The following is an 11,034-nucleotide window of genomic DNA, read 5'->3' as shown; positions in this document are numbered from 1 at the left end:
CTTTGGATTACGGACTGGTAGTGACAACAAGCTCAATAAAGGAATGGCCTTTATTCTGTAAAGAAAATACATTAAAAATCTTCTTACTGGATGCTTCTTATTAGAAAGAATGAAGGTCTAATAAATGTGTAAATGCAGTATCCCTATTTAGTTTTTTACAAAATTCATACTGTATATCCAATATTCAACACATTGAAGCATATGGCTTTTACCTGAAATGTACAGACCTCACAAAGACATGACATTTAGCAATCTGTATCATTTTAAGAATACAACATGATACAGATTCTAAGAATGTTAAAGTAACAAAGCATTGATCTGAAATTTCTCTCCAACAATCAACTTACCTCAACCTAGTCCTTAAAAACAAGACTTTTCATGATTATCAAAGAACCAACCTACACTAGCAATTAAAGTCTCCTTTGAAAAACAGCTCCACTTAAGTAAAGTACAGTACATTAATGTGATCCTAGTCTAGTAAACCATTAATGACTTTCTTAAAAATAAATTAAAGAAAGCACATAGTGCTGTACATAGTGCTTTCTGTTTAATTAGAAAGGATGAAAAAATTCATTATTGAAACTGAATGCACCAATGTTCTGCTACTACATTTTCTAATGGTTTATGTGAAAATGGCTGTAGCATGTGGTTTACAAGCTACGTCATTTTCCTCCATTAATGTCCTCTGTCTCCTTCGGTAGTTCAGAAAAAAACACATTTACCATTTATGAGAATGCTTGAAAGGAAACATACATAAATATACTGAAAGCAGATTTTAAACAAATGCCACTTTAAAAGGTAATTATTTAGGCTGAGTGGCTCACTTAGTAAGATTCTTCTATAGTGCAGAGATCAGCACAGCCTGGAAATTGCTAGTTCCACCCCTGAAAAGTTGGCAGATAAATGGCAAGCTCCACTAAAACTGGGTTAGGCAGAAACAACTGGAGTAATGCTAAACCTGTGGCTTGCCAGGTGACAGCAAATTTGTGACATTAGCCACAGTTTTTATCACTTGACACAAGCTTTTGTAGTTCAATCTAATTTGAGAGGCAGAATATTGCACAGTGCGATGTCTATCGCCACTTTCCACAGGCCTTGTCCTTGTTTGGTGCCTCTGAGGCTATAGCCTTTCAAAGAGCTTTAAAAAGAGGTGAAAGCTCCAGCCTTTCAAATCTAGTTTCATTCCAAATTGCAATTCAATTAAAAAAAAAAAACGATTTTTATGTCAAAGAAGTCCTTGAATGTACTGTATATTAGAATTGGTAAGGGATGTTATAGAGGAACTGGAAAAAAGGGAAAGTGCCCATTGTCAAATCAATTGTCAGATTACATGCTGTTGTGTGTACAGTATGCTGCTCCCGTCTCCGCAAATGGGATTCTAGGTTGTCTACTTTGAAATTCCTTTTTATCCCTTTGCAGTGTGCAGTGCCATCAAATACATCATCTCTCTGCTCCCAGCTCTTCCTCCATCATGTCGTCAGATATGTCAGTACTTTGCTATTACAATTGTGCTATTCCGTTTCTGAGCCTCAGTGTTGCAACTGCCAAGAAAACAAAATGACAACGGTCTGTACTGCTCTAATAAATAGGATGGCAGAGTCACACACAGAATGAAAACATCATTCCTGTAAGAGCCTGGTCTTTAACCTCTACAGCTTTACACTTGAATTAAAAACCTTGAGGGTACCCAAACAATAAACAGCTTATCCTCTACATACAAACTCATAATTATGGTTTTCTGTTTTTGACATATGATTGCTGCAAACACAACACTATAGTAGAGCACTAAGCATTTAATCTCAAGAGTTTATGATAAATTTCAATTTATTATCTGTCTTATGCTACCCTGCTTGCAATTTAAAACATAAGTGGCCTTTTAATAACATGTTGGCTACCGCATAACATGCCACTGGTTCACAGACTGTTTTAAAGGTAAAAATTCTGTGCGGCAATTTGTTCTAGTAACTGTAGATTGCCTTCATTAAAACCACATAAAATTTGGAAATAATGACATCCTTTCTTATTCCTTACCCAGCACAGTAAGTAATAATGCCTTGTTGTGAGAGAATACCATATAATACATTGAAATCTCAGGATAAATGACTTAAACTGAAAAATATTTTACATCCAGATGAAGAAAAAAAAATATTTACCCTGCCAACAATATTTAATATACTGAATATTCCTATTAAATAGTCAACATTACTAGTGGAATTCATTAAAACATTCCAAGCTGTAGAAAGCATTTTAAATAGATAAATTCCACATAGGATTGTCACCTACTGTATGTGATGGACCTTATTATAAACCTGAATTAAATCAGAGAAATTACATTTCACATATTGTACCTGTAGGACCTGGAACAGAATTCTAAAATGATAGAGCGGCATCCAACAAGTTAAATCAAAGCCCAAGATGCCAAGCAGTGAAAGCATTCAATTTAAAAATATCTCCCTCTAGCCCTCCTTTCTAGAAGGGTTTAGAAGTCTTTTAAAGTGACAGAAATTACCCAATAACACTTTTTTTTGGCTTCTCTGTGAACTTAAAAAAATCTTCAAATGGCCTATATAACAGAAACGCTAAATAATACAGCATACATCCTCTTAAACTACTTCATTCCTTGCACAAAAGATGCTTGCAGTGCAAAAAGGTTCCACTTCAGAGGTAGGTACAGCACTATGAAAATACCTGTGGGAGTGAAGCAAAACAGATGACAGATATGAACGCTTTGAAAAAGATCTGGCTCAAGAGCCACAAACTACAATGAAAGAACACCATCTTTATATATGATACCGCCTCTGGGAGATGTTTAATTCAACACTGAAATCAGACTATGAGCAATCAGCCTTCATGTAGAACTGTGATTCCATTTTTTGTAAGACACAGAAAACACTCTTTGAAAGTACACATGAAAAAAGGTGATAAAATGTGTCACTTTCATAGTCACATCATTTAAACTCAACAAACATCAAAATGAGTGCAACATAAAGTTTGTTTCATCAGAAAAACCATCTTAGGCTTGGTAGGAGATCTGTATCTAAGTGTACAGTACATTGGTTATTTTTCTTTTCTATGCAACAATTATTAAGGTACAAAGAAGGTTTGTACTGCCAGCAAGAAACACATCCTTGAAACGTAACATCCAATTCCACAATTTTAGAATCAATATATTGTAGTATTTTTTTGCCTCTAATTTTATGGACACTGATTCTTGTCGTCATCATGTAGTTTCACGGACACATTATGTGGTGTCAGCAAATGGGTGGAACGTTTGAATGCCAAAAATAAATAAACTGTTTAAAAAATTATCATGTGAAAATGATCCCCCCCTTCTCGATGATTCAACACACTGCAGGTTAGCAGCCTCCCACTCGATCTCTAGGAATGATGCGAAGCTCTGATCCATGCTTAAGGAACACATTTCCTACAGCAATTTAAAAAGACAAAAAAATAACATGTAAAAAGGGACTGTCAATCACTTGAAAGACTTAACTGATTGTGGATACAGGCGGAATCACAGAATGTACTATTAAATTACTTTATTAGACTGAAAATCCCCATATTTTTAAACCAAATATGACCCAGACTACATAAATGAACTTTAATATCTGCAGATACAGGAGAGGATTAGATACAGTATATGTATCGTTCATTCATTTTTCAAGGAGAATAAGGATATTTATCTGCACACAATATACAGCTGTGACTATACCATGGTTTTGTTGCATTGAATTTACTGCATTAATACACAATAAATAAGTCACAAACATTAGCCTGTGTCTTTTATCATAATGAATCTTCAAAACTACATTTATAAGTCAGCTGATATTCATGAGCTAAAGACAAATCATGCACAGAAACATTTAAAATATATCAGCAAATTAAAACAAGAAGTGTGGATCTTAATAACAGAATCAATACTCTTCTGCCCAAAGTCAATGAAAGAAAAACTATTGTCAGCTTTAATTTTGCTGGCTTTGAATTCCATGAAGACAACCTGTCTGTTTCTGTATGACAGCAGGCATACAGCTGTAGTTGAAATGACCTGGCATGTTATCAAGGTTAAGCGCAATGTGATTTGAACACATCCAGACACTGTTTTTACAATTCTGCCTGGAACAACTAACTCTTCTATTTGGTCATTTTTATAATTGATTTTTCCATTAAAATGGTTGCTTGCCGAGTTTTCAACAGATAGTTACAAAATCTAGCCTAAAGATAAATTGTCAAGCTCCATTCCGCATTTACTTGTATGTACTTCCTCATAAAGACAAGATGTCAAAGAGAGATTGTCATTTGAATATATAGCCCTACACTCAGAGAACACTAAAACATTGTTTTATTTTAATTTTAAAGCATCTATCAAAGGACCACGTGGAAAAAACAATTAAATTTAATTAAAGCTGTGTCTGGCTAAAGTTCAGACTTAATTACAGGTTAAACTCACCAGTCATTAGCACATTCCAAACTGACCAAAATACTGTTGGTCAGAGGCTTTTCTTGCCTACCATATGGAAATGTGGTTTAGAATTTTCAATAGGCTGGTAGTGAAAAATGTTTAGAGGGGACCACCTTTAAATCATTAATAAGAATCAAAATGAAATACCAAAAATATTCAATACAGTGATTCCAACTGTTCCAAATGATTCTTTTAGATGTGCTTTGAAACTCTTGATATTTAAAAGGAACTAAATATCTTGTTTTATCGTTTTAAGTACTTAAATATAACAGGGATTGCTTCTAGGTAAAATAGCTCTAGAAGTATAAAACATGTATGCTAAAATATAAAATAAACATGTTCAATACCATTATAGAAAGAATTAACTTCTTTAAACCTGTATCTACACATCATGTAGTTTTTCAAGTGTATCTCAGTTACAGAAATAAAAAAGACAAATGCAGTTGTACTGTAAGCTTTTAGCGCATCCTTCAAAGCTTGCGTAATGAAATCTAAAGGACTTAAAGACTAAGTTCAGTTGAAGGATACTACATACACACAAGCTCTGCTACAAACTGTATTTGACATAATTGTGGTATGCATTGACTGTTACAGTAATTCATCTTGGAAGTTAGCATGAAGATTAAACAAACCTGCTGTCTGAGCTGGATTTATTCCAATGCCATCTGTGAAAAGCAAACAAAACCAAAATAGTATGAATCAGTGATAGGAAACAGAGTCTATGGATCAAGACTCACCTTAGAATAGAGAAAAATAAATTTATTAGTTAATTATGAAGAGTTCCTTAGGACAGTGTTTCATTTGATCAGTGAAAACAAAAACAAGCAGGAGCAATAACCTGTGACTAAATAAAATAATAGTAAACACATATACAGTATGTATATACATATATAACCTCAAATAACTTGGAAAAGGTTCATATGGAAAATGTCTTACCATTTGTAATGATTGCACTTGTTGCAGCTGGGACTTTAAACTGAGGAAAGAACAAAATAAAGCAACATATTTACAGTGCAAGTGACTGGAAAAAACAAAACATTGGGCAGCAAAGCATCCAATCCAATAAAACACAAATTAAGCACCTAACACTTGTGACTCCCTGTAATACTGTATATTACAAAGGAAAGGGCAAACTAGTAAAAAAAAAACTTATTACAAATTGTAAACCAAAACAGGAGATACAGTAGTCTAACATGCCAAACCCAGACATTGACAATTGCTTGACACTGACTCCTAGACACGGTGGCAGCTTTTTTTGCAGCTTGAAAGTGTCTTCCCTTTTTTTTTTTCTACCTTGGTTAAAAGAAAAGTCAGATTTTCAAATCGTGTGTGCAATTCATCTTCATTAACGTGACTCTGCTCGCCTCGGAAACATCATATGCTATTTGGAAGCAGTTACTTGCAGCGATTTCCTTCGAGCCTATTTTTGCATGACAGGGGAAATGCAGATTGATGGTCTCCAGCACACCTCGCACAAAACAGAGAAAGGAAAGGGGTCGCTTTACTTTCCTCCCCGAGTATTACCAGCGCAGAAGGCACAGCAGGAAGGAGCAGCACGACTCAAGAGCTCTCACTGCGCCAAGGAAGCAATCAAGTGTAATAAGCAAAGGGCACGAGTTCAAACCACATCTCATCTCTGTCTCCACCTGCCTGAAAGCCTTGTTCTTATTAATTTGTTTACATCGATAAAACACGAACTGGAGAACATCCGCGAACACATCTACTGTACGGCTCTTAGGAATGGGGAACAAGACTAAGAGCGAAAACATTAAACCTGAATTTCAGAAACACCAAAAATTACAACTACAAGTTTACCTCATAGACGTTAAACACAGGGTTGTATTATTCCCTCACTTTCAGGAAAAAAGCTAATTTGTGAAACAGAAGAAAAGCAAAATAAAAGAGACACCAAAAATGTTGCTGTGAGCAACACAGTCCCCATGAAATAAATAGGAGATGGCTTAACTTTCCCTCAGGTGGTTTACTTTTTAGAAACAGAGGATGCGGTGGGAAACTAAAGTTCATATTCACTCAGAATGGAATAAAATTCAACTACTCAGGATGTGATTTTAAACATCCTTCATTACTACCTACATAGCAAAATGTCAAGAATTCCTGAAGCTACAGCTAAAAAATGTGGCGAAGTCTAATGAATCAGTTTTTAGTTTGAGTTAGGGTAGGAATTACATCTGAAATAGTCATCTGCTGAAACAAATTAGGTATACTTTTGAATGCCTAATACCAATATTAAAATAAACGTCAGAGAGGCTGTGTGAAAAATGTTTTGGACCAATGGCTTTAAACTATAAACATAGGTTTTTATCTCTATCTTTTAATCGTCAGTTTTGTTTATGGACAACAAAAAGCTTGCTGACACTTAAAAAGCCTTCATCAAAAGACACTCTTTCATCACTACAGAAAGGAAGAGAACAGAAGCAACATCAAAATAGAGGGATCCGTTCTAAAACAGAAAAGGGAATGAAGACGAATAAGGCTCTGCAGTTGCACAGATAAGCCGAGGAACCAGAGAGCACTGAGCACAGTGAGAGCTGTGCCACACATCATCCACATTCATCCACGCATTGCCATGTCATTCTTGAGAAATGGGCAGAGAGAAAATAGCGTGCTAAATTAAAAAATGAGAAGATATACTTTTTACCAAAACTTGAATACAATATTTAAAAAAAAAAACACATTACTTTTAAGTTCAATTCATCGACAACTGAAAGCAACTTTGACATCACATGCACTTCACCAAAAGGTAAAAATGTGTTTACCTCTTCTGCTGCAAACTTTAAAACTGCTGTAAATGGTGTGTTTTCTGGTACACTTAATCTGGAAAAAAAAAAAAGATATGTTTACGACGATATGTATTTAGCATGATTATTAAAAAAAAAATTCTGTCACCTTATCAAACAAAATAACCTGAATGTTTAGCTAAATGTCAAAAAGAAATTAGAAATTAATCCTCTTGCATCACCTCTATTTCCATTTCTAGCCTTAAGGCTTAGGTGTCTAAAGATGAAAAATTGCCTGCCACATTTCATTGATTGCAGTCTCTCGGGTACAGCTTGTCTTGCACCTCAAAAACAGGAAGGAGATTTACAAGACCTTCTATACATCTATCCGTCTATCCATTTCCTAACCACTTCTTTCAATTCAGGTTCAGGGGAGAGCCGGAGCCTATTCCAGCAAGCGACGGGCGCAAGGCAGGGTATATCCTGGACGAGATGTCTGTCCACTGCAGGGAACACACAGACACGCACACACTCACAACAGGGCCAATTAACCTCCAAGTATGTTTTTGGACTGTGGGAGCAAATCAGAGCACCCTGAGGAAACCCACACAAACACAGGGAGAACATACAGTACAAACTCCACACAGATAGCAGACCAGGTGTGGACTCAACCCTGGGCCCCAGCACTGCAAGACAGCAATGGTAGCCACTGTGCCGCCCACCCACTATACAGGAAAATAAAAACCACAACAGACTTTAAAATAGCGATCATTTCTTTATTAAGAACAAAAAAAAAACAAATCTCTAAGGACCGTAACTGAAGGAGAAATAATTTACAGGTCTGTTTCACCAGAATTGAAAAATATTGTATCTCGCTTCTTTTACATTTGATGTAAAGATAAAAGGGCAATTTTAAAATATTCTTTTTTAAAATATTTTAAAATACCAACTCATTTGCTATGCCCAGTGTAGCAACACATGGAAATGCTCATTTTAGTATAAAAAGTTTTTAAAAATAAGATGGTTTGGATATAGCTGCATAACCAAATGTCTTTTTCAGCTGTGATCAAGGCTAGTGTTCCATTTTAGGAAAGACTAAGCTACAGAACATGCGAAAATGAAGATATGAAGATGTACTGAATTTCAACATTGGGAAAAGCATGTCAACCTATGAAAACTATGCTTTTACACTTTGCAAGTGCATTTTCCTTCATATTAAAATACATACCTGACACACACTAAAGCTAAGAATTAGGGTTCTCCAGTCAAATTCCATAATGCCATAATTCCATAATTTACACAAACAAACAGAAGTGTAAGGGGTAAGGGTGATTTCCTGAAAGTAAATTGCCATTTGACACACTTCCTTTTAGCTTCAAGGCAAAAGATTTAAAGAGTAAGGATGACAAGCACTGTCATTTAAAGCTCTAGACAAGAAACTGTTCAATAGCATTGATTTAATTCTCCATATTTGAATTAAGAAATGATGCAACACGCAAGTTAGCTTCAGCTCTTAAGTGTGTTACCATTTCATTCTCACAACAAGACCCCTAGTCATCCAGCATACATTAAAGGTGCTTGTACTGTTCTTATGAAATAATGTGTCCACTAGTCTTTTCATGAATCTGGGCACAGTCCCATTGCTTTGAACAGAATATCTCATTCATTAAACACAAGCACAAAAAGGGAAGACACGGACATTTAAGTAATCTAATAGAAAAATAAAATGTATATCTTGGAAACTCAAAAATAAAATAAATATCAGTTTTACAGTTAATCTTAATTTTGTCTAAATATTATTTTAATGACAGTTAAAGAGAAATATTTTTTTTTTAACTAGTTCTGGCACGGAATATGTTTCTCGGTTGTACTGTTTAATGGATTTGAACACTTTCCATGCCTTACGTTTTAAGGTGTATGCTGGAGAAGCAAACTGCATTTATGTTTAAGGTTCACTGGTCAAAGTCTGTGAACTGAGGACTGTGTAACACCAATATTCTTCCTCATGCTATTTCCTCTCACTCAGTCGTTTTTCAGATGCAGCACTCATTACCAGAAACAACATGCCAGAGCAAATGCAACAGTATATCACATCCTTTTAATTTCACTAGAGTTAATATCACTGCAAATCAGTCTTTTTTCAAATGAGCAAACTGTAGTTTTATTCATAAACTCTTATGTATGCAAAGTAATACTTTGGACTCAAGAAAAATACAAATCTGAAGTATCACACATGACTGTTGTACATAAAAATGTATTAATTCCCTTGATTAAGGTTAATAAAATCATTGTGGTTAATAAAGTTAAAATAATTTAAACACCATATGACAGATATGACAGATTACATCAAATGAATCGGTTTATTGAAAAATAACTGACTCAAATATATAACAATTATGCCTGTTTTCACAGCTGCTTGGAGATCAACAGTTCCTTATAAAGACAGGGGACACGGCACTTAACCTGTCACGATACCATAATTGATAACACAATATGCACTATACCAGTATATGCTCTAAATACATGTTTCGTAAAAGTGCAAAGATAATTACAATCACTTGTATCAACTGCATCCAATAAAAAAACGTTTTATAAGACAAAACATATCTAGATAACAACACAGACGAAAACTCCCGAGTTATAATAATCTATTCAGAAAAAAATGATGTCTACCTGGCAAGTGAACACAACACACTATATGAATATAACGTGAACTCGGCACCGACGGTCATAATTTTTAGCACTTGCTAGATAATACACATTTGACAGTTGGATTTATTGTAGTGCACACTGAAATACACCATCATCAATCGGTCAATAAACGAAAATACTGAATTAGACACGTAAACACCGATTTTGTAACAGCACGCCTACCACTTACACTTTGTAGGGTAGTCTGGGATCCGACGTTAGAGTGATTTTAAACGTTACCTTTGACCTAAGAGAAAGAAGATACAAGCCACTGTTATTATAAACCAATCAGCTTTTCTCACGTTTATTTTCTCTAAAATCAGTGCACACTTGAAACCACATCTGAACTTACATGTTTTCCCGTGTCTCTGTTTATCTGTCAGCACCATGCACACCAGGAAGTGAAAAGACCCAACTAGGCACACGTCATCTATAAGAAAACAGGATAATTGTGAAAATCTGTCTTTATTTTTATATTTTATGAGATGTTGTATTCTTTATTTTCAAGTAGTAAACGATCCGTATTCTAAATACAATTTCACGTGTCTTTTAGACTTAAATTATTGTTTTTTTGAACAGGCACATCTTCTACTGCCTAAGAGTGTAGTTACCGTATAAACGACAGATGAGGCGCACTTGTTTTTTTGTGGCAGAGAAGGTTCTGCACTGTTATAAATGGACACATAAAAGATTAGGATTAAAAATGATATAAAAGTCCCTTCACTGCTAAAAGTTACCTCGTTGTACGAAGGCCAGGGAAATACGGACTATTATCGAGTGCCTTTCAGCCAATACAATGGTCTAATTACATCCCAGTGAGACATGGATCTAGTTACAAGCAGTCTCATTTACTTTGAATATATCAATACTTGGGAAATTGAATAGAGAAGGCCTGGAAAATATCACTGAAGTCTTCCAGCAAGTTCAGAGTTATGAATTAAAGCTCATACCTTCAAAGGATCACCTGCTGAAGGATAAGGTATTCCATGGACGTGTAGTAAGAGTACTGGGCATTGCCACTAACTCGATCTCAGTCTGGGGGATCCAATGTTAGAATGCATCCATTACCCTGTGTAGTGATGTAATGGTTTGAATTTACTGGAATAATTAGAAATGTGAACTTTAATTGCAAGAGTGCTTTTATGA

The 11,034-nt window shown here is 35.2% G+C and overlaps 1 protein-coding gene across 1 annotated transcript; it reads right to left on the bottom strand.

The window, feature by feature from the left end:
- Window positions 1-2,779: 2,779 nt before the first annotated feature.
- ufm1 (ubiquitin-fold modifier 1) lies at window positions 2,780-10,324 on the bottom strand. The gene is made up of 6 exons (XM_015342032.2): window positions 10,241-10,324; window positions 10,079-10,135; window positions 7,237-7,294; window positions 5,396-5,435; window positions 5,092-5,124; window positions 2,780-3,424 (listed from the first exon to the last, which is right to left on the bottom strand). Coding segments are annotated over exons 1-6 (258 nt in total). The 5' UTR covers window positions 10,243-10,324; the 3' UTR covers window positions 2,780-3,356.
- Between the last annotated feature and the right edge of the window lie 710 nt (window positions 10,325-11,034).

Source organism: Lepisosteus oculatus, chromosome 5, assembly GCF_040954835.1.
Source record: "Lepisosteus oculatus isolate fLepOcu1 chromosome 5, fLepOcu1.hap2, whole genome shotgun sequence".
Taxonomy (NCBI): Eukaryota; Metazoa; Chordata; class Actinopteri; order Semionotiformes; family Lepisosteidae; genus Lepisosteus; species Lepisosteus oculatus.
This window is presented reverse-complemented; position numbering and strand designations above follow the sequence as displayed.